This window comes from Atractosteus spatula, chromosome 22 (assembly GCF_055471065.1).
Source record: "Atractosteus spatula isolate fAtrSpa1 chromosome 22, fAtrSpa1.hap1, whole genome shotgun sequence".
In the NCBI taxonomy this organism is placed as follows: domain Eukaryota; kingdom Metazoa; phylum Chordata; class Actinopteri; order Semionotiformes; family Lepisosteidae; genus Atractosteus; species Atractosteus spatula.
Window position 1 is genome coordinate 5,147,137 of NC_142727.1, and position 24,678 is coordinate 5,171,814.

The window sequence follows — 24,678 nt, forward strand, 5'->3', positions numbered from 1 at the left end:
CCTCCAGCTTGTGTCATACAGCCCAGCAAATGGTTTCACAACCTTTCAGAGCAGTCAGTGCTCAAGCTAAAACACTTCAAAAAGCAGGTAAAAAATCTAAATCTTTCAGAACCATTAGTAACCAGCTGCATCTTATAATAATTGCTTACACTTATATAGCGCTTTTCTGGACACTCCACTCAAAGCGCTTTACAGGTAATGGGGATCCCCTCCACCACCACCAGTGTGCAGCCCCACCTGGATGATGCGACGGCAGCCATAGTGCGCCAGAACGCTCCCCACACACCAGCTATCAGTGGGGAGGAGAGCAGAGTAATGAAGCCAATTCATAGAGGGGGATTATTAGGAGACCGTGATTGGTAAGGGCCAATGGGAAATTTGGCCAGGACGCCGGGGTAACACCCCTACTCTTTTCGAGAAACACCCTGGGATTTTTAATGACCACAGAGAGTCAGGACCTCGGTTTTACGTCTCATCCGAAGGACGGCGCCAGTTTACAGTATAGTGTCCCCGTCACTATACTGGGGCATTAGGACCCACATGGTCCACAGGGTGAGCGCCCCCTGTTGGCCCCACTAACACCTCTTCCAGCAGCAACCTTAGTTTTTCCCAAGAGTCTCCCATCCAGGTACTGACCAGGCTCACACCTGCTGAGCTCCAGTGAGTTGCCAGTTGTGAGTTGCAGAGTGATATGGCTGCTGGCTGCTGATATGGCTTATGTTACAGAATCTAATGTACAGAACCATTCTTTTCAATGCACTTAACATAAAAATGCTTGTATTACTGAATATTCACAACAAAAATGAAAAAGTACAAAATTTAGCTCCATGTATGTATTATTTCCCATGTTCCAGACATTAAAGAATGCAGACATAAAATCAGTTATTTGACAGCCAATTACGATACTTTACAGACTGAAGGCCTGCTGTGTGGTATAATGCAGGAACTGAAGATAAGACATAGCTTAGTTATTGACATAATGCTCACACAACTCAAGATGCTTGTTCTCACACTTGCTTCCTTCGGCATTATTAGGTATCCTTTAAAATGTACATTCTGACTTGGGAAAAGCATTCATTTTTGTGTAACTAAAAGTACCATTGGAACAAGTAATAGGTTTATTCCATGCTGAAAAAAAGAAGAAAGAAAACACAACGTTTCGGCCGTGGAGCCTTCTTCAGGTGTGAGAAAGACAGGGCAGTAAGCAAAGGTAATGTAGCAGGAGAACAAAGACTGGGAGAGAGGAGGAGCGAGAGGCGGGAGCAGGGGACAGAAAGAGAGGCCAATCAGGAGGTGTGAAGTCAGGATAGGTGTAGAGAAGTGTGAAATGAAACCTCCAATGAATGGAGAAAATTTAGAAGAAAAGTAGTCTGTCGTTAAGAGAAGGGGGAAGGTGTGATCCTAGCTGCAGGATTATTTTGGTTTCTGTAGTCTTTCTGATGTATTAGTTCGGAAAACCGTCTTTGAGAACACAGATGGAGAGATTAGAGTGGTCATGGCCGTCAGAGGTGAAATGAGAAACAAAGGGCATGGAGAGATCTTTAATCTTCACAGCCCTGACGTGTTCTCTGAAGCGGTCTCCGAGTCTCCTTCCTGTTTCTCTAAAGTAGATGACTGGGCATTTACTGCAAGAGATACAGTAAATAAGGCTGCTGGAGGTACAAGATGCCATCTGGGTGATCCGGAATTGTCCTGAGGGGCCTTGAATGAGTGTGGTGTTAGATGTGTACTTGCAACAGAGCTCGCTGTATCACCTGCCTGGTGTGGTTGGTTGCTGAGGGCGGTCAAGGGAGCTGTGAACAAGAAGGTTGCGCAGATTAGGTGGTCGGCGATATGAGATGATGGGGCGGTCAGAAAAGAGGGCCTCCACTGGGGGCCACCTCTTGATTGGCCTCTCTTTCTGTCCCCTGCTCCCGCCTCTCACTCCTCCTCTCTCCCAGTCTTTGTTCTCCTGCTACATTACCTTTGCTTACTGCCCTGTCTTTCTCACACCTGAAGAAGGCTCCACAGCCAAAACGTGTTTTCTTTCTTCTTTTTTTCAGCATGGAATAAACCTATTACTTGTTCCTTTGCAGCCTACGCACGCTGTCACAGCTACCCACCTGAACTAAAAGTACCATTGTCTGTTCTTGTGATTTGGGCCCATATAGCTGGGAAGAGTGTGTCTTTCACACTTAAGCTGGAAAAACAGCAGGAACAGAGGACACAGCTTCCTCCAGCGGTCTACAGAGCGACTGTCTCTGGCTGCCTGCCCTCTCCTGTGCAGGAGGAGCACTGTTGAGCTGGCAGCCAGCCGGAATGGAGCTCCTCTCTGTCCTTCAGCCCTGGTCCTGCACCGTGCTGGAGGAGGGGTCATACGGCACAACTTGGCAGAACACACAGCCAGCCTCCTGGAAGGCCCGCTTCAGCTCCCCCTGGTGGTAGAACACACAGCCCTCAGACCACAGGACCACAGGACAACCCGTACACAGGCAGCTCGCCGGCATGTAGAGTTTGCAGGGCTCCTCTCTATGCCCTTAGGGAAATGAGGCAGAGAAATCGGGGGCCTAATTCGAAATCTGACAGGTTTATAAACATTTTGTATGTACTTATTTATAAAAACATGACTGTGCCTGCAATGACCAGCATCCCAAATCTAACAGATCTCCCGAAGCCATGGGCCCTGTCACCTCTGTTTTGCTATGACATCTCCTGACAGAGGCACCACATGCCCCAGCTTCAGCTGTCAGGGGGGCTTTAGGAGTGATCCCTGACCCCAGCCAGACCCTCATCCTGACCCAGGCAGTGGTGTGAAGGAGAAAGGCAGGGATGTGCGAGACCAGCCCACTCTTACCAGCTTGTGAGGGTCTAGACAGAGTCCCACCACGGCTCCTCCGCTGCCTGGCAGCTTCGCTGCTGAGCCGAACTGGGGAGACACACACAAAACGCATGGTGACAAACCCTTGCACACCCTTCCTGCTCGAGTGAATATCTGTAATGTATCTCTTTGCAACTCTTTGTCCAACTGTGGAATACAGTTAGAAGCTGATGGATCAGTATCTTGCCTAGTGAGGCTTTAAATAAAATTATCCATCTGTAATGAAATTCAGAACGGGCATTTTGTGAAGGCTGTAGCAAAGGCAGAAATGCCCAGATTAAAAGAAATTCAGCATTCAGCATGGGACATGCTGTACCTGTCGTGCCAGTTCCACCATCTTCAGATTGCCCTGTCCCAGACACTCATCGGTGTAGACAGACCTGCGAGAGAGAAGAGGCCTGACTATAGCCCTGGGCCACAATTGCGCTCTCCTGCATGAGGAAGTACTACAGACACAGGCGTCTGTGGGAGATCTGCATCCTCTCTCACTTCTGATCTTTCCAAAGAACAGAAAACGAGGCGGGGCAAAGTTAAGCAAGGGAAGTAATGATATATCTGTAGGGTCAAGCATGTTGCACAGACTGGCAGCTGCAGCCCCAGTGTATGCCAGTTTGAACCATTCCAGCTTTTACTGTAAGCTGCAGGCTCCTGTTATAAGTCAGAACAATGTGCTTTATTTCACATTTGCGATGGTGCTTTGTACAAATCTGCACACTGAGACATCTGTCTGCTGTATGAACATCAGAAGCTGATAAAACCTGAAATGGCCTGGTCCTCTATGGCAGTGGTTCTCAAACTGTGGTACGCGTACCGGCAGTGGTACGTGGAGTGCCGCCAGGTGGTACGCCAAATGACCCTGGAACTGTGTCGTGTGCGCTGAAAAATCGGGGCGGGTTTTTTATATTTTGTATTTTAATACGTGTCGAATACGCAGCCTATGTACTACGATACAGTGTGCGCTAATACTTCAGTGGACACAAGAGATACTCTGTAATTCTATACCACTCTATAGGAATGCGTGCTACGGATGCAAGTGACCAATTGTATTTAAAAAAAGCTACTGCATCTCCAGCAAATAGGGAGAAAGGAGAATGTGCGTGATTTTGGAACAATGCCAACGTTGTAAACACAGGAATGCATAGAAATACGTGCTACGAACGCAGGTAATCTTGGGAGCACACGAAAGCGCGATAACAGAAAACTATTTAAGAACTGTTCTAATTTGAGAAAAATACACCGAGCGTCTCTGTGTTTCGCTCCCATGCGCATGAAATAAAAACTTTAAATAAATATGGAAATAAAAACGGAAACGCGGAAAAATGCAAGCTTGCGGATTGCTAAAGCAGGTAAGCCACACTATTTTTGAAGAACCTAATTTACCGTTGGCAAAAGAGCTGACACGTATTATGTGTAGAGAAAAAGCTGCTAAACAGCTCGACCTGCTGCCCCCCTCCCCCTGAAAGACACAGTCATTCATAGAATTATTGAAATGAAGGATTATATCAAAAGTACACTGACAGAGCGCGTTAAGATGAGCAGATGTTTTTCACTGCAATTAGATGAGTCTGTAGTCGATTTGGCCAATTTGCTAGTTTACGTTAGATACGAGTTTGAGGGCATGTCCCATGAAGACTTTCTGTTCTGTAAACCGCTACCAACAGGAACTACAGGAGAGCACATATTTCAGCTTCTGAATGAATTTATCGAAGAGAATGGCCTCGACTGGATAAAATGCGTCTGAGTTTGAACAGACGGTGCTAGAGCAATGACAAGCCGACATAGCGGTGTAGTTGCACGAATTAGAGAGGTTGCTCCAGAAATTAATGTACGCATTACAACATCCACCGCGAGACCTTTGCCGTCAAGAAAATGCCTGACGATTTAATATCTATTAGACTCTGTTGTGAATTGTATCAAGGCTCGAAAAATTAATTCACATCTGCTTTGCTCAACTAAACAGGCTCACCCCTCTCACTGAAATGGTGCTTTTTTATTAGTTGTTGTTAATGTTTTTTTTTTCTGTAAAACACTTTGAGAAGCCACCTTTAAAGGCGCTATATCAAATAAAGTTTATTATTATAATATTTATTATATGTATGTGTGAGTGTGTGTGTGTGCACGCGCACTCATGTTGGTCACTGAGAATTTCTGGGGTTCCTATGAGATGATGACTTGTAGGTGGTACTTGGATGCTTTGGTTGGATTAGGGGTGGTACTTGGTCCAAAAAGTTTGAGAACCACTGCTCTATGGGAATCGTAAGCACTGGAATCAGGGCTGCTATGCCATTCATACCTCCGCAGCTCAAAGTTCCTGTCCATCAATTCAGCCAGTTTGGACCAATCCCTCTCCTGGAGCGCGTTCCTGGAAACAGAGGCAGTCATTAAGGACAGACATGGAGCAGCCCCTGCCCCAGAGCACCATCTTGACTTGACTTGATTCCAGGGGTGCCTGTCTGTGTGGCCAATTGACTTAATCATAATCATAATAATAATAATAATAATAATAATAATAATAATAATAATGGTTTACACTTATATAGCGCTTTTCTGGACACTCCACTCAAAGCGCTTTACAGGTAATGGGGACTCCCCTCCACCACCACCAATGTGCAGCATCCACTTGGATGATGCGATGGCAGCCATAGTGCACCAGAACGCTCACCACACATCAGCTATCAGTGGGGAGGAGAGCAGAGTAATGTAGCCAATTCATAGAGGGGGATTATTAGGAGGCCATGATTGGTAAGGGCCAATGGGAAATTTGGCCAGGACGCCGGGGTTACACCCCTCCTCTTTTCGAGAAACGCCCTGGGATTTTTAATGACCACAGAGAGTCATGAGACTTCCACTCATTTTTGGCCATTCTGAGTTTCATAGATAAAGGCACAGATGACTTCAGAGAGAGGACCCACCTGGCCTGGTCTGTCAGCTCTGCAAACGACTTCATGGCTTCAACCACATCAGGCTCTCCTGCCAGATGAGAACACAGAGCATGGCAGCAGTATCCCATTAATCCCTCAACAAGCTGACTACTTTTGGTCACCGATCCTGGATAATTGTTAGTCCGGTTCCTGAGAGATCTCAGTGAATCAGCACTTCTTCGTAGAAGTGCTCCTTGAACCCTATACAGCTGCTCTTACTCCTATTTTATAAAAAGGACAAGCCTGTCCTCAATCCTCTAGCTCTTGCCTTTCACTGGCACTGCACTGTGCTCTCGGCGTCCGGCTACGTATCGGCCAGTCACTGCGTTTGGCTGAATGTCACCCAGTCAGCGCGTCCGGCTGCGTCTCAGCCCGTTTGTCTGTGCTCCTCACCATTTAGCCAGCGCTGACGGACATTGCTGTGGATCCGGCCGGAGTCGCTGGGATCTCCCAGGTATGCCAGCCAGAGTGGAGGCAGGCAGTTCATGTCCATAGGAATGTACTCTCCTGTGGGAAAGAAACACACTGAGTGGCCTCAACACTGCGGCTGACTCCTAGAAAGAGATGGGAATAGTCAGTGGGGAATCTGCCTTCCCTCTCTGCTGTCAGTTACTGTCTCAGCAGCGTACCTGGGAAGTGCTTGCAGAGGGCACGTGAGTGGAAATGGCAAAAGATAAAATCATAACTGATTGAACCAGATGGGTCTGGGTATCCGACTGAGCTAAAACACGCCTGCTTGATTGGACTAAATCTTTGTGTCGAGAGCAACCAGACTGCCCAGTGTGAAGATTGAATACCATAGCCTTTCCCCTCCATGAGCTCTTTGCCGAAGTCCATGTACACCAGGCCCTCGTAGACCTGTGAAGACAAACACGGAGGGGGATGTAAGAAGAGCCTATGTGTTGTTCAAAGAGGACTGACCCATTGCAGGGGACCCTTGCAATGTCACTACCTTATCTAACAGCCAGGGGGCAGCACCAGAGGCTTTGTTCACAAGCCAGTTGCAGCAGTTCCTGCGAAGCTGAAACTTCTGAGGTGCCTTTTGAGGCAAATCCTCCTGCTAACTGAGAGCATGCCAGGTCATCTTTGTGTATTACTGCCACCCTGCAGCACTAATCATTCCTCTGAACTGAGTAGTCACCCCTCTGGCTGTGAGTGCCTCTACTGGAGACTGAATCCCCTGCCCTGCCCTGTGGAACTTTCCACCATGAAGCCACAGGTAACCAAAGATCTGAACTAAAATCTCATCTTGATATTCTGTTTTTCCTTGCTAAGATTTACTCGCTGTTACTGTGGTGATGTCTGTCTGTTGCTGCCATGTTCTCGTCCTACTTTTTCTTGGCACTGACCTGCACTACCCTATCCTGGAGCCCTGCGGTGATGAACAGCTCCTCTGTCTCCACATTCAAGATGAAGTTGGCCCGAACTGGTCTGGGTAGATCCTACAGGCGCACACAAAGAAAAGCAGAAGTCAGTCATGATGATGGTCACGAAGAAATCAAGCCATGCGAGACCTAAGGCTGGCTATACATACGCCGTCTGTGATGTTGTAAAACTTCATCAGACACTTCAGAGTGGCTGACACGATGGCACTGTGGGAAAGACACAGAATCAGACATCAGTTAAGACAGCACATGTGTGGTCATGCAGCAAGGAATCTCTCAGGGTTGTGCAGCCCAGTCCCGATGAAGTGTTTTGAGGCAGCATAGCCCCATCCTGATACGCAAACAGAAAAAAGAAGAACTACAATGTCTGGGCTGTGGAGGGAGGCTCCACAGCTGTTAAGCGTGTTTTCTTATTATTATTTTTACTTCTTGAACTTGAATTAACCTTGACTTGTTGTTGAGCAGCTCACTCCCTAGCAACACAAGAGCATCCTCCTTGTCAAATGCCCATGTGAAGAGGGCTGCCACTGCATGAAGTGCCCCCTGAAGGAACGGGTGAGTATAGTGATCTCCAGGACTGAGTGGATGTAGAGGTCATTGTTCTGTGGTCAGTGACAGGTGACCCGGCCATCCCCTTACCTGCTGCCTGCCAGCCCCTAGAGAAGGAGAGAGGAAGAAGAACAAGGAATTAACACCAGAATTCTGAAATTTTGTACACCTTTTATAACACGGTTACATCTACAGTAGGAACATCTTTTATTACATAGATAATATTTGAATGATTAATATTAATATTTATCACACCCCAAGAAGGCTCCACAGCTGAAACATTGTGTTTTCTTTGTTCTCTTTTCTTCTCTTTTCAGCATGGAATAAACCTTTTACTTTATATTTACTATACTATATTTTGAATTAAACTTACTTTGTAAAGCTGGTAACCACAGTTCAGTATCATCCTTCTATTTTGTTTTGCTTCATTATTTCATTTTTTGTTAACTTATCGCATCTGGATAAGTACTGCTTCTACCACACTTTCCCTAATGTTGTAGCACCCCTCCATGGCGTGTTGCAATAGAGCAGCGGAACACGCAAACCCAGCTGTCGATACTCCGCGCGCACACTCACCACTTGACGGGGGATGTTGGTGTCGTACTTCAGAGTGAAGTTCTGCTTGCTTAAAGCGATACTGTTGACACAGGGAGAAAAATGGGACCTATTCAGAAAAACCTTCTGATTCTCTGTTTTTGTATTTTGAAATTATATTGGCAAGCTGCACAGTACTGGGTCGAGTACCTGTCTGTTTTAGAAACGGGTTCAGAAGTAATCAGACAATGAGACTACAGCTGTTGGCTTTTAATCATGTCTCTGGGCTTTCAAAGGGTCCTCTCTTCAACGCCAGCAGCCATATCACTCTGCAACTCACAACTAGCAGCCCCACTGAAGCTCAGCAGGTGTGAGCCTGGTCAGTACCTGGATGGGAGACCTCCTGGGAAAAACTAAGGTTGCTGCTGGAAGAGGTGTTAGTGGGGCCAGTGCCCCAGTATAGTGACGGGGACACTGCACTGTAAACAGGCGCCGTCCTTCAGATGAGATGTAAAACCGAGGTCCTGACTCTCTGTGGTCATTAAAAATCCCAGGGTGTTTCTCGAAAAGAGTAGGGGTGTAACCCCGGCGTCCTGGCCAAATTTCCCATTGGCCCTCATCAATCATGGCCTCCTAATAATCCCCATCTCTGAACTGGCTTCATCACTCTGATCTCCTCCCCACTAATAGCTGGTGTGTGGGGAGCGTTCTGGCGCACTATGGCTGCCGTCGCATCATCCAGGTGGGGCTGCACATTGGTGGTGGTGGTGGAGGGGAGTCCCCATTACCTGTAAAGCGCTTTGAGTGGAGTGTCCAGAAAAGCGCTATATAAGTGTAAGCAATTATTATTAATTATTATTAATGCAACAAAGGATGTTCCTTTATTAAACCAGAACAGTTCTTTAGCTTTTGAATATTTTTTCTACCTAACAATCACCACTGAGGAACCGGAGCTCTCCCGCGACCCCTCTCCTGCTACATCTTGAAGTGAAGAACTCAGAAAGAACAAACATTGCCAAGGCTATAACACACATGGACATGCAGACACTGATGCTGCCCAGAGTGGAAATGTCTCTCACCCCTGCTTGGAGCAGAAGTGGTAGAATTTCTTACAGGTGGCCTGCAGCAGCCTCAAACCCCCCAGGTACCTTAGGAGATAAAGCCAGAGAAAGGATGTCACACAGAGGAGAATACGAATACAGTACAACACCATCTTGGGATAGAGCAGACACGCTCAGCTGCCAGATAGGGACACAAGGTATGATGACCTGAGAATGGGAAGCACATCTTTCCACAAAAAGTGTCTAAATCAGGATACCATACCATATTGTTGGAACATGCCAGGATAAAAATCTTTGGATCAGTGAGCTACTAGCTGGAAAATGAGTTTCCTCCTCTTTCCCATGCTCTCATGCTCTAGGCATGATCAGTTGTGATGGTTACTGTGGGTACGTACCCTTCCTTCCTGCTAATGCAGTAGAGGTCCTGGAGGCTGCCAAACTCCGTGGGGTCATTGAGGGGATGAGGGACTAGCACCTGACAAGCACACACCAGAGCAAAGTAGGTCACCAGAGCAAATGTCTTTGCATCCTTTTCTTTTGCAAATTCTGCTCTGCTTTTTCTTGCTCGACATCAACTCTGGAGAATATAAGTAGCAATATCAAGTAGAAAAAATGCAGATATTATGTAATTAAATGACTTCATTTTAAATTAATTATGTAGGATAAAGCAGTGTCTTACCAAGGTTTGGCTCTCCGTCAGGGTGACCTCTGCCCAGAAGTTAGCAATGGTCATGGCTATTGTTTTGCCATTGAAGCCGTCGGAGGGATTCCCCATCAGGCCGATTCTGGAGAGAGAGGTCACCCCGTGAGTCGGGCGGTGCCAGTACAGGCATGGTACATTGCTAGCTGCTCTCATTAGACACTAATCAGCAGGCTGAAGCAAATGCTTCCTTCAACTTCAAATGGATGGGGAGACTCCTGGGAAAAGCTAATGCTGCTGCTGGAAGAGGTGTTAGTGAGACCAGTAGGGGGCGCTCACCCTGCGGTCTGTGTGGGTCCTAATGCCTCAGTATAGTGACGGGGACACTATGCTGTAAAAAGGCGGCGTCCTTCAGATGAGACGTAAAACTGAGGTCCTGACTTTCTATGGTCATTACAAATCCCAGTGACTTTCTTGAAAAGAGTGGGGGTTTTACTCCAGTCTCCTGGCCAAATTTCCCATTGGCCTTTTCCAGTCGTGTGGTGAGCATACTGGCACATGATGGCTGCAGTCAGATCATCCAGGTGGGTGCTGCATATTGGTGATGGAGGGGAGTCCCTATTTCCTATAAAGCACTTTGAGTGAAATGTCCAGAAATGTGATATATAAGTATAATAAATAATAATAATAATTATTATTATTCAACTTTGGGCACTTTCTATTTAAGCTGTGATGGTCACCTGTGAGACTATGAAAGAGTTGTACCTGGCGTATGATCGGCTGGTGATTGGCTTGCCTGGTGACTCCTGTTGCTTGGCAGAGTAGTGTGCGAGCCACTTGGTATAGTCTGCCAGCCCCTGGAACACGAACAGGACATGAGCATGCACTGACCATCCTGCACTGAGCATGTACTTACCGTCATGTTTTGTTCATCCTGCTTTGACTGTCCTGCACCGAGTGTAAATGTACCGTCCCGCACTGAATGGACACCAAGAATTTTTAACTGAGTGTCATGCACTGACCATCCTTCGCTTAGTGTGCACTGAGTGCCCTGCACTGAGCATCATGCACTGATTTCGTGCAAGCAAACTTGTGAAAAGTGTCAGACGTCTTCTCTCAGGATGTTAAGTGTCCTTAAAAGATAATTAATTTTTAGATTTTATAAACAAAAAAGCAGAGGTCCATGGAGAATGACCAGACCTACCACTTGTCCAATGAGCTGGAAGCCTGTGGGCAACTTCATCCCGAATACAGGGAGCTTCTCCTCATTGACCAGCCACTCCTACAGGACAAGGCAGAGAAAGTGTTCTGTCAGGAGAACAGGTCAACTGCTTACAATGACAGTTCTCCAGGCAGACAATTTAGCTGAACTGTTTTCAACCTAGAACAGGGAAAATCCAGATTCCAGGATTCAAAATGCTGAAAAGGTCAATCCAAGGGTGCATTTTCAACATTGCCAAGAGTACAAGAACATAGGTGGAAATTAATTTATTAATTAGTTTTTGGGGACAAATTATTTTGTGTCGAAGGTGATTCTGTGAAATTAAAAATCACTTTGATAGCACCCATTGGATCAATGCTGTAATCTCAGGGTGCAGATTTGCCGGGCTACCAAGTGTGATTATTATGAAGTGCAAATCGCACGCGAGCAGAATATATATCTATATCAGAATATATAACTGCATATATCGTGGACTTCAGGTGAAATGCCAAGGTTACAGGGTTTCTGCTGTGCTCACTGACACAATCTCAACCTGTTATTCTGTTTCCTGCAGCCCAGCTGTGCAGCCCTTACCCAGAGTCTGCCCAGCATCCTGTCCTCAGCGCAAGGATGCAGGTCAAGGAACTGGGCTAGGCAGGGCAAGGTCTGTCTGCGCAGGCAGTAGAAGACCACACTGGCCAACCGGGAGCCCGTCAGTCCTGCATTTGGCTTCTCCAGGAACCGCGTTATTCTGAAATGGAGCAGCAGCATCACAAGATCGTTAGTGAACATAATTCCTGCTTCTACAAGGTGCTGCAATCATGTGCACATTTCTGTGTCCTTCCCAAACTGGTTACAGAAAGGAAAGCAACTGAAGCCAAGACCAAGAATACAGTCAAAGACAGAGAGAGAGTGCATAGGTCTGACCTGTGAGTTACAGGGCAAACTTCCACGATCCCCCTGGAAGTGGTCTCTTCTCCTTCCTCCATCTCATAGTAAATGGCCAGCTCGCCACCCTGACAGAGATAAGAACAAGATGAATGTTGCACCCACATAGGAGCTCCAGGCAGGCAGGACAGCAGAGGGCTGCCAAAGGCCAAGTGGAGCAGCTAGAGCACTGCAAGAGCTAAGTCACACTAGTGCTGTGACTACCATTAAAGTAATGTGTATCTTTCCAAATTACGTCTTTCATGCTGCATTATGGCAGGAAGGATATACCAATCAAGAACAGAAGAATCTGGAGTATAGGCGACATGCAGCCTTTAAAACCCAACCTACAATGACAGGATGGAAGCGGAGTGTGGTCAGCCTTCTGGCCTGTGCCATGATAACAAGATCCAGCTCGACTGACCTTTGACCGGAAGAACCGCAAGACCTGGGCGATGTCGAAGTTCTGGTCCGCGCATAGCATGTCTCCTGCAATCTGCGCAAGGCAGGAACACAAAGTTATAGTGCCGTCTAACGCTGAAAACTGAAGACAGGAGGCACATCTTCACACAGAAAGTCTTAGAGGTCTGAAACCAACTCATTAGGCCACACTGTTGGAAGCTGATTTTGTTCAATTCTTTAAGACACAGCTTGACATGATTCAGATTACTGAGCTACTAGCAACTGCATCACCAAAATGCTAAGAAATGGCCTTAGCAGGAAAGAAAGGGAAAGAAGTTGGATGGGCAGCATTATCAAGCTCTGTTTTCATGGAGGCTATGTGTTCCTAAAGTGTGACTAACTTAGTTCCTGATACAGCATCTTGAGAAAGTTCTCTGTTCCACTGGAGACACCCGAGTAATTAATCCTACAGCCACATGTGCAGCTCCGTGATGCACGGTTCTGTGTGAGGGGGCACTGGCTGGGGAGCGCTGTCCCCAGTTAGAGCAGTGATTGCCTGGTGAATTTCATACCACCATGATGTCATCGCTGAGCCGGCGGCTGCGGATGGCCAGCTCCAGGTCAGCCACGGCTCCTAGCCGGCCCTCCAGCGTGGTGCTGCCGTCGTTCACCAGGTTTTCCACTGGAAAGTCATTGGCCGTGGCCCAGCGCTCATAGTGCTTATACCTGCAAGACAGCACGCAGGCTTTATACCCTGAGAGCGAAGCAGACAGAAGACCCCATGCCAGCCCCTGTGGAAAGCTCTGCAGTTACAGGAAATGCTGCTTTTCACAAACAAGAACTTCAAGGACAAAACAAAATCTGGTGCATGAACTTACTTATCAGCATTGGTGACGAGATAAACTTCGCTGAACAGCTGCCGCCTGGACACAGAAAAACAGAATTACCCCCTTGAAACCAGGCTGATTGTGTGCGTTTCGGCACAATGCAGAACTTATCATTTTCAAACAGCACAACCCTGGGGCGTAGTCCTCACTGCTCTGGAAGTGTGAGAACACTAAGACTACTCTCCCCCAGGGAACATGCATGTTTGAACTGGAACAAGCTGTGCAGATGAAGCAGAGACCTAACTTTCAGTGTGTGTGCCGGTCTATGCAATTCTACTTAAAGCTACTTGTTACGCACCTACATAACCATCATCTTACACACAAATGCAGGTAAAACCTGAGATGGCTAAAGGTGCTTCACAGCAGGAGCCGGATCTCCATAACTGTCCCTCCACAGGCCAGAGCCACTCACATGTTCACTGTCTCCCACCAGAAGTCCAGGATCTTCTTCCCTCCCACTCCAGGCAGCAGAGCCTTTGGCACCCCTGCAAGGTGACTGTACAGACCGGTGCCATCGTTCTGACAGTAGAAAGAGAGATAAGTATACTGGAGAGAGAGAGGGCAGGGAGAAAGAGCAGGAAAACACAGATCACTGCTAAATATAGCACAGCCAACAGGAGCTCTGTCTGTGTGTCTACAGTACAACTCAGACAACAGGAGCTCTGTCTGTGTGTCTACAGTACAGACAACAGGAGCTCTGTCTGTGTGTCTACAGTACAATTACCATAATAGTTTCTTATACTTATATAGAGCTTTCTGAATATTCCACTCAAAGCTCTTTACAGGTAATGGGTATCCTCTCCACCACCACCTGTGTGCAGCATCCACCTGGATGATGCGATGGCAAGCCATAGTGCTCAAAGTATGGTCACCACATATCAGTGGGGAGGAGAACAGTGATGAAGCCAGTTCAGAGATGGGGATTATTAAGAGATGATTGCTATATGCCAGTGGGAAGTTTGGCTAGGATGCCAAGGTTATACCCCTACTCTTTTCGAGAAGTGCCCTGGGGTTTTTAATAACCACAGAGAGTCAGGACCTCGGTTTTACGTCTCATCCAAAGGATGGCACCTTTTATTGGTATAGTATTCCTGTCACAATACTGGGGCATTAGGACCCACACAGACCACAGAGTGAGCACCCCCTATTGGCCTCACTAACACCTCTTCCAGCAGCAACCTTAGTTTTTCCCAGGAGGCGTCCCATCCAGGTACTGACCAGACTCACATCTGTTTAGCTTCAGTGGGTTGTCAGTTGGGAGTTGCAGGGTGATATGGAAATAAAGACAAGCAACAGCAGCACTGTCTGTGTGTCTACATACAGTACAATACAGACAACAGGAGCTCTGACTGTGAGTCTACATACAATACAGACAACAGGAGCTCTGTCTGTGTGTCTACATACAATACAGACAACAGGAGCTCTGTCTGACTGTCCCTTTGTCGCAATAGATACAGGCCATACAAATGCATCCCTGTAGCTCTGTCCTGCCGTTGTTACAGATAATGTAAAGCTACAGTATGTGTGTATGGGTGCTTCTCGTCAATAGTGTACTACTGAACTCTGCACCAGTTCTTTATCAAATGCAGCAGTCTTCAGCCCTGGGTCGTCCGATCCGCAGTATACCGTGGGCGGTTGAGCGCTGTACAAACTGTGCGAAGCCCCTAGCTTGGTTCTCCGTAAAAAAAACAGAGACCTCTGGAGACGTAACGTGCTTACTGCACGCTTCAGACGTTTAGGAGTATTTTAAAGCATAACGACTTTAGTAAATCGATTAACTGTCACTTTTAAAATGAACGGTATCGACCGTAGTACATTAGACAACTAGTTTTCAGGTCCCGATAGAACCGTTTAGTTTGGGCTAGATTTTAATTTGAACGTTGAACAAAATACGGCAGTCTTTTCTAAAGCAAGAAATATCTCTACAGTTTGAGTCTCCTGCAGCCTAAACTGGTGATATTAGATTTCATACAATTTGATTGTAAGCCTTTCAGCTGCGCTCAAGTCAGTTCGAGATCTCCCACGCGTGACCGGAGTCAGCACCTCACTGGAGTGCAGCAGTTCCTCCCGTGGGCACCCTATCACAAAATCTTCCATTCATAACGAGATGAGCCCCAACCCGAAATATCATCTTTAAATCATGCAGCTCCTTCATGCTTGAATATCACGGTCACGCTGAAGTTGAAGTCTGATAACATTTTAAACTCAAAACCCGAGTATGAACGAAACAATTCGAGGGCAAAGTTTCTTTCTGTCCAACTCGTACTACAGTACGTGTCCGTTTGCAGCAATAGTACTGTACTGAATCGTTAGCGTGGCCTGGAGAACCGAAACGAGCAACAAATGATGTGTACTGGTAAGGTTCCGGGCCGAGAACACGTTATTTCGTACCTTGATCTGTGTCTCAAGAAGAGTGCCGTGTCCCGCGACCAGTAAAATACAGATCATGTCTTTCTGTTGTGAACGCGACCGCCGTATTTTGACAGACCAAGTACACACCGACGACTCGCTTCATGGTTGGCGCTGTTGTCCTGGATTCCTATATACGTAAGCGTCTCATTCTTAAAGATACAGCGTCCCTATCTGCCGAACAATTAAGCCAAGGTTTTGCTATGTATAATTTCATTTCCAGGTATTTTTAAAAATTATTAGAGATGTCTCTAATTTACTTCTGATCTGAGAAATTACAGATGCAAACACAGTCTTTAAAAACATTAGAAGCACAATCCAAAGGAATGTCAGTGCTCAGAATAGCTCAGTGCTAAGCAAACAAGTGAACTTTAAAGTTGAAAATGTAAGTTAAAATAGTATGACGCCTCTCTACAGAGCTACAGGTAGATGAGGAACAGATAAGGAGTCTTATGAAACGTTCAAAGCTGTTTCAAATGTAAATACAAAGTATTACTTTAATACTGTGATGCACTTATTTTCCCACCTTCAATTCAGGAAGAGATCTGAGAGCATATAGGAGACCAGACTCTTGCAAAAGGTGCACAACATTTCACTGCTTTCAGGGCTGGCACAAAATCTGCTTCTGGGCTACTGCTTTGTGCTCAGTTTGTGATTTAGGCTACACAAACTACTCCTGCGCTATGTGACCTTTAAAGCTAATCTATTAAATTAAATTCAATTTATTTTTATAAAGCGCCTTTCACCCCAAGACGCTTTACAAAGCAAGTGACCATACATGTTGTGAATACAGAACAGAAAAGACCAGAAGACAACGGGTGAGAGGAACCAAAACTCCTTAGTAAGGAGAACCTTACTCTATGGGTCTAAGGTCAGCTGGCTGCCCAACCCCTTTGGCCATGCTAACATTATACAATAAAAAAAAGGAAAAACGAATAAAGGTATTAATCCATCCGTTGTGCCTTCTGTATGTCAGTACTCCATGCAGATCTCTGTAGACCAGCAAATTCCTCTTAAACGATAGCTATATCCACGATGTCCCTCTGGGATCCATGGCAATGATGCAGCATCCAACTCAGATGGTGCCCAGCCCAGGCACCATCCGGACATGTGGGGAGGAGAATAGGATAGTCTGGTCAGAATAGATGTATCTACCTGGTGGGCCAAGATAAAGACACACAATGGCATGTACAGCAGCACCAGCAGCCATGGTTGCAGCAGGCTATGATGTAAGGTGTGAGTAGGCTAGGCTGAAGTAATAGGTCTTCAGTCTGGATTTGCATACTGATATTGACTCGGCATCCCGAACATGGGGTGGGAGACCGTTCCATAAGCTAGGGGCCCTGTAACTAAAGGCTTTACCGCCAACTGTTTGTTTTTTTAATGCGTGGAAGATGAAGAAGACCTGCATTCTGTGATCTAAGCAGGCGACTTGGATGGTAAACATGAATAAGTTCCAATAGATAGACAGGTGCCCAACCTCTGATAGCCTTATAAGTAAGTAGAAAGATTTTGAAGTCCACCCTATACCTGACAGGAAGCCAATGAAGAGAGCTAATTATGGGGGTTGTATGGTCATACTTTCTGCTCCTAGTAACAATTCTAGCTGCTGCATTCTGAATTCGTTGTAAGGTGTTGAAAGAGTGGTTGGTGCACCCTGATAGTAGGGCATTGCAGTCTAACCTGCTGTGTACAAGAGCATGTATTAATTTCTGTCACACCCCACACTCTACCTCGGAAACGCCATTCTGCCCCTGTCACATTCCACACTCTCCCTCGCAAACGACGTTACATTCCCGGAACCTCTGCTTCACAATCTCATCCCTGATTGCACCCATCACATTCTGACATGCATCAGATTCTCACTCCCTAACCATCCAATCACACCCCTTTCCTTTCAGTATTTAAACCCCCTTCGCACACCTTCCCACGCTCACTATTGAGAAGCCTTTCTTAGTATTCTCCAGTGCGCGTTTCCTAGCCTTTCGACTGATCTCCCGGTACGAATCTTCTGCTTCTGCCTCTTGACCTCGCCTTCTGGATTTCGACTTTTGGATTGTTTTGGATATCTTTCATTGCCAGACCCCTAGCCTCCCTTTTCGACCTTGCTTCCTGGATTTTGACTTTTGGATTGTTTTTGGATATCTCTCGTTACCAGACCCTCTGCCTCCCTTATCGACCCAGCCTTTTGGATTTCGTCTTTCGGATCGTCCCTTTGCTACTCTGCGTCCTGTGGGATTCCAGTCACGCATAAGGATCCTCCTATTCCCACATATAGGTCCCCTGACAGAATAGTGAGCCACATTAAAATGGATCCAGCGGACCAGAGTCATCTTTCTATTCTCCACGAACACTCCCGGAACCTGCACCTGCTAACTACGGCAGTCCAGCAACTAGCTGACCACTTTGCACTTCCACCGCCTCCCCCACCTGCAGCTCCTGCCCCTGCACCCCCAATTCAAACGCAAATTAATCTTCTACCCCCTCCCCTCCCGGAAAAATTTGATGGTGACTCCTCCAGCTGTCAGGGCTTTCTGACTCACTGTCAGATGGCTTTCCACATCCGCCCAGACTGCTTCCCCACCGATAGAGAAAAGATTGCTTTTATGGTATCTTACCTCTCTGGACGAGCTCTGGAGTGGGCTGCACATCTCCTCTCTCGAAACGTGCCTGAGACTGCCAACTTCCACCTTTTTCAGACAGCTCTACAATCTGCCTTTGGGCAGTTGCACTCTCGCCACCTTATTGTTGCACGCCTCACTTCCCTCACTAAAGGATCTCGCTCTCTTTAGGACTACTCTTCTGAATTCCGTTTTCTGGCTGCTCAACTCGCTTGGGATCACAATGCCCTGATTCACTTCTTCCGCCTCGGATTATCTGATGAATTCAAGGATCATGTGGTGCACCTGCCCCTGGACTTCCCATGACTTGAATCCTTCATTTCTAGAGTTTTTGAACTAGAGCTCAGGCTTCAACAGCGAAGGTCGGACAATCGAACCCCTCCCACACCCTCCCAACTGCCTTTCTTCCATAGACTGACCTCTGAGGAGAGAGATTGCCGACTTCGTGAGGGGCGATGTCTTTACTGTGGTTCCCCTGATCACCTCTGAGCCGCCTGACCCAGTCGCCCTCCTCGCTCCTATCCCCCCGCTGTTATGGCCAGTGTCACTTCTTCCTCTCCTGGATCCGGACTCTTTCTCCCAGCCACCCTGTCATGGACTACTGGACGGACCTCTCTCTCTGCTTTTGTTGATTCGGGCTCCGAAGAGAACTTCCTAGACTCTGGACTCGCTTCATCCAGGAATATTCCCCGGTTGCCAGTCACCCCGCCCATTCGGCTCCTCACTCTTGATGGTTCCCCCCTCTCCCCTGGTCTGGTGAAGTGGCAGACTCCTCCCCTCACTCTTCGCATCGGCGCCACCCACCAGGAAGTCATTCAGTTCTTTCTCATCCAATCCCCTTCTCACCCATTGGTTCTTGGTTTCCCTTGGTTACAGATTCACAACCCACACATTTCCTGGTCACAAAGGGAACTCACAGCCTGGGGTTCCCATTGCCTTTCGCATTGTTGTCAGCTTCCTCAGAAAGTTTCCGTCTCCTGTATATCTCAAGATAACCTCCCCAATATTCCTTCCCAGTACTCGGATCTACACCTAGCCTTCAGTAAACAGAAGGCTCTATCCCTCCCGCCTCATCGCCCTACTGACTGTCCTATAGACCTAATTCCAGGGGTTCTACCCCCTAAGGGCCATGTCTATTCACTCTCCCACAAGGAGACTCAGGCTATGGAAGATTATATCCAGGAATCCTTGGAATCTGGTTTCATCCGCCCCTCTTCCTCACCTGCCTGCGCCGGTTTCTTCTTTGTTAAAAAGAAAGACGGCTCCCTCAGACCCTGTATTGATTATCACAGTCTGAACAACATAACTATCAAGAACAGTTATCCCCTTCCTCTGATTTCATCGGCTTTGGAATCACTCCGGGGCGCCACTATTTTTTCTAAATTGGATCTCCGCGGTGCTTATAATTTGATCCGCATTCGGGAGGGTGACGAATGGAAGACGGCATTCATTACTACTCACGGTCATTATGAATACCAAGTAATGCCGTTTGGACTGGTTAATGCTCCTGCTGTCTTTCAGGGGTTCATGAATGACATCTTTAGGGAAATCTTACACAAATATGCCCTGGTATACTTGGATGATATTCTAATTTTTTCCCGCAGTCTCCAGGAGCATGTCTCTCATGTGCGCGAGGTTCTTCATCATTTGATTCAGAACAAACTCTACGCCAAATTGGAAAAGTGTACTTTCCACGTTCCCAGAATCCACTTCCTTGGCTACATCCTCTCACCCCTGGGCATTGAAATTGACCCTGCCAAGACTGAATCCATACAGAACTGGCCGACCCCCCAGAATTTAAAACAAATTCAACGCTTCCTGGGATTTTCCAATTTTTACCACCGTTTTATTAGGAATTTCAGCTCTGTCGTCTCCTCCATTACTGCCCTGACCCGAAAAGGTCCTGATCAAGGGAGACGGAACCCTGAGGCAGACCAAGCTTTCCTTCATCTCAAGAGACTGTTCACCACAGCCCCCCTCCTCCGTCACCCAGATCCCAACCTTCCATTCATTCTCGAGGTGGATGCCTCAGTCAACGGAGTCGGTGCCATATTATCTCAACGTCATGGAGAGAAGGGTATCCTCCACCCCTGCGCCTTTTTCTCCAAAAAATAGTCCCAGGCCGAGACCAATTATGATGTTGGAGACCGTGAACTCCTGGCTATCAAACTCGCCCTGGAGGAATGGAGACACTGGTTGGAGGGGGCCCTGAACCCTTTTACTATTCTTACGGATCATAAAAATCTCTCTTACCTACAGACTGCCAAACGTTTGAACCCGCACCAGGCCCGCTGGTCACTTTTCTTTTCTAGGTTCCATTTTTTCATTACTTATACACCGGGATCCAAGAACATAAAGGCTGACGCCCTATCTCGCCTCCATGATCCTCCTGGCTTTTTGGACCCTCCTGAACCTATTATACCCCCTGAGGGAATCGTGGCTGCTATTAGATGGGACCTGGAGAACCAAATCAAACGTGCACTTCACAACCAAACCGTTCCCCCTCCAGACAGACTCTTTGTTCCTGATACCATAGGCTCCACTGTTCTTCACTGGGGTCATGATTCACTGTTTGCAGGTCGCCCCGGTGTCAAACGTACCTTGGAATTCATCTCTAGACATTTCTGGTGGCCTTCTATGAGGACTGATGTTACTGGGTACGTGCAGGCCTGTTCCATCTGAGCCATGTCCAAATCCTCCAGTCTTAAGAAGCCCGGTTATTCAGGTTTACTCCAACCACTCCCAACCCCTAGAAGACCTTGGTCCCACATCTCAGTGGACTTTCTTACGGATCTTCCCGAGAGTCAAGGCAAAACTACCATTATGGTAGTGGTAGATAGATTCTCGAAGTCGGCTCATTTCATTCCTCTTCCTGCCCTTCCATCTGCCCAAGACATGGCCGACCTCTTCATTCTTCATGTCTTCAGACTTCACGGCATTCCTGCGGATATCGTATCAGATCGAGGACCTCAATTCATTTCAAGATTCTGGAGAACTTTTTGCAAATCTCTTGGGACTTCCACATCTCTCACGTCTGGCTATCATCCTGAATTCAATGGACTGACAGAAAGAACCAACCAGGACCTTCTTACTTACCTTCGATCTTACGTCTCTGCTTCTCAAGATGACTGGGTCTCTCTCCTCCCCTGGGCTGAATATGCCCATAACTCTCTCTTCCTCCACCACTGGGATGTCCCCCTTCTATTGCTCTCTAGGATACCAACCCTCTCTTCTCCCGGATTCTATTCCTGATTCGGATATTCCCTGCCTCCAGACGCGCCTCACTTTTCTCAGGAGAATTTGGAGACAAGCCAGATCCGCCCTTCTGAAGACCTCCTTGCGGCAGAAGACCACCGCTGACCGTCATCGACGACCTGTGCCCAGACTACGACGAGGACAATTTGTCTGGCTGTCTACTAGAAACTTACCCCTTAGACAGCCTTCGCATAAGTTGGGACCCCGTTATATTGGACCTTTTCGCATCCTCTCCCAGCTCACCCCTGTAACCTATCATCTTGCTCTTCCTCCAACTCTCAGGGTGCACCCCTCCTTCCATGTCTCTCTCCTGAAACCCTACCACAGATCCCCCCTCTCCCGGCCTCGGCCACCTCCACCCCCACCACAACTCATTGACGGTCTACCTTCCTACACGGTCAATAAGATCTTGGATGCCCGCTGGCTCCGAGGCCGCCGGCAATTTCTAGTTGACTGGGAGGGCTATGGTCCTGAGGAACGTTCCTGGGTCTGTGAGAAAGATATTTTGGATCGCAGTCTCATCGATGACTTCTTTCGTACTCGCTCTCTGGGGTCGTCAGGAGCTGACCCTAAAGGGGGGGTACTGTCACGCCCCACACTCTACCTCGGAAACGCTGTTCTGCCCCTGTCACATTCCACACTCTCCCTCGCAAACGACGTTACATTCCCGGAACCTCTGTTTCACAATCTCATCCCTGATTGCACCCATCACATTCTCACATGCATCAGATTCTCACTCCCTAACCAATCATCCAATCACACCCCTTTCTTTTCAGTATTTAAACCCCCTTCGCACACCTTCCCACGCTCACTATTGAGAAGCCTTTCTTAGTATTCTCCAGTGCGCGTTTCCTAGCCTTTCGACTGATCTCCCGGTACGAATCTTCTGCTTCCGCCTCTTGACCTCGCCTTCTGGATTTCGACTTTTGGATTGTTTTTGGATATCTCTCGTTACCGGACCCTCTGCCTCCCTTATCGACCCAGCCTTTTGGATTTCGTCTTTCGGATCGTCCCTTTGCTACTCTGCGTCCTGTGGGATTCCGGTCACGCATAAGGATCCTCCTATTCCCACATATAGGTCCCCTGACAATTTCTCTGTGTCTTGAGTGGAGAGAAACTGCCTTAGTTTTGCAATATTTCTTAACTGTAGAAAGCATGTTTTCGATACTGTTTTAACATGAGAGTTAAACAAGAATCTTGTGTCTACTATGAAGCTTAGGTTACGTGCTGAGTCTTTGAGGCACATTTTTAAATCCTCAGAGTTAAGTGCTGAGGTTATAGTAGTCCTATCAGTATTTTTGCCTCCAAACAACAGAACCTCAGTTTTATCAGAGTTGAGTAACAAAACATTTTCAAACATCCAAGTCTTTACTTCACTAACGCAATTAACTAAAGTGATAATAGACGAGTTGTCGTTAGGTGTAAATGATATGTACTGTATAGTAGAGTAATCTATCGTTTTTCATTCTGGTACGTCTTTAACAGGGTGGCGTGGCGGGGCTGGAGCCCTAGTTTAGTTCCAGACTGGGGCGCTATCTGTGTGGAGTTTCTATCTTCTCCCCAAGTTAGTGTGGCTTTCCTCCTGTTGCCATGGTTTTCTCTCACAGTCCAAAGGCATACTGGCAGATTAATTGCCTGCTGCGTGTTTGTGTTTGTGTGTCTGCCTTGCGATGGACTGGCTGTTCCCTGCCTTGCACTCATTAATTGCCCGGATGGTCTCTGGCTCCTCCGCATCACTGAATTTTAAGTTTTAAAATGGGTGGACAAACATTTTTAACAAGAGAGCTTCAACAGTCAAGAACTGTGACTGTAATAGAAACTGCTAGTAGATAAATGCTTTGAAACTAATAGATTTAGGATTACTGTACATTAAGTTTTGACCTTCAAAAGGATGGTGCACTACACCACAGATGAGACGCGAGACTTCAGTTCCTGTAGCTGTTCATTGCTAAAAACCTCCTTGCTGCTAGCTGCTCATTGATCCAAGAATCATTTGTTCATTGATCTAAGCCATTTTGTGAAAGTTCCCAAGAAAGCTGTTTCAACAATAGAGTAGTATTGTCTGTCCCACAATGGTAAATGAATTAATTTACTTGTATCCATTGCTAAATACACTGAAAAAAGAGCATGGCCAGACCAAAGCCTGGCGACCACAGGTTTGAGGGCGATATTGAGCTCATTTTACATGGCTGCAGGTAAACACTCTACCCGTCATATGGTGCAGAAAACACACCTGCCCTGGTCTATGGCAAAGCCGCTGCAGTCTTAATTGATTTTTGTTTCCTATCTTCCTTTTCAAGAAAAGATGTTGTTAAGGATCTTCCCTGTAATTAAGAAAAAATATTTTTAAATGTAATAAGTGAAATACTGCCAGCAGCCATTTCACTGTGCAGCTCCCAGCTGGCTACCCACTGGAGCTCAGCAGGGTTGAGCCTGGTCAGTACCTGGATGGGAGACTCCTGGGAAGCTATGGTTGCTGCTGGAAGTGGTGTTAGTTGGACCAGCAGGGGGTGCCCACCCTGCAGTCTGTGTGGGTCCTAATGCCCCAGTATAGTGGCGGGGACACTATACTGTAGTGGGTGCCATCTTTTGGACAAAACATTAAACCAAGGTCCTGACCCTCAGTGGTCATTAAAGATCCTTGGGCATTTATCGATAAGAGTAGGGAGTTATCCCAGTGTCTGGGCCAAGTTTCCCCTCTCACCCTTTACTGTGGCCCCATGTAGGATGGGCTTGCACTTGCCCTGTGATGGACTGGCGCCCTGTCCAGGGTGTACCCTGCCTTATGCTCATTGCTTGCTGGGTAGGCTCTGCTTTCTATCCTATCTATCCTATAGTGCTTTCTTTCCAATTGTTGGTACTTGAATTCTGTGAAGTTAGTGTTTTCGGCATCGGGATTGGTTCAAACACGTCACCTTGAAAGCAGAACCTTTCCATTTGGAAGAATCCTGTTAATCAGAGGCTCGAGCGTGCAATGCATGACTAGATTTTTCAGTAATTTATTTTTCATTGTACGGGGGCATTAGAAA

General features: G+C 47.0%; 1 protein-coding gene across 1 annotated transcript; it reads right to left on the reverse strand.

The window, feature by feature from the left end:
• Window positions 1-818: 818 nt before the first annotated feature.
• Window positions 819-15,870, reverse strand: gkup (glucuronokinase with putative uridyl pyrophosphorylase). Its single transcript, XM_088939803.1, has 23 exons — window positions 15,756-15,870; window positions 13,777-13,883; window positions 13,356-13,400; window positions 13,050-13,203; window positions 12,500-12,571; window positions 12,076-12,164; window positions 11,743-11,899; window positions 11,152-11,229; window positions 10,713-10,804; window positions 9,987-10,092; window positions 9,703-9,782; window positions 9,326-9,394; window positions 8,289-8,349; window positions 7,803-7,819; window positions 7,313-7,370; window positions 7,128-7,220; window positions 6,576-6,636; window positions 6,172-6,285; window positions 5,770-5,827; window positions 5,151-5,219; window positions 3,174-3,237; window positions 2,834-2,905; window positions 819-2,414 (listed from the first exon to the last, which is right to left on the reverse strand). The coding sequence occupies exons 1-23, from the start codon at window positions 15,810-15,812 to the stop codon at window positions 2,319-2,321; spliced, it is 1,869 nt and encodes a 622-aa protein (XP_088795929.1). The 5' UTR covers window positions 15,813-15,870; the 3' UTR covers window positions 819-2,318.
• Between the last annotated feature and the right edge of the window lie 8,808 nt (window positions 15,871-24,678).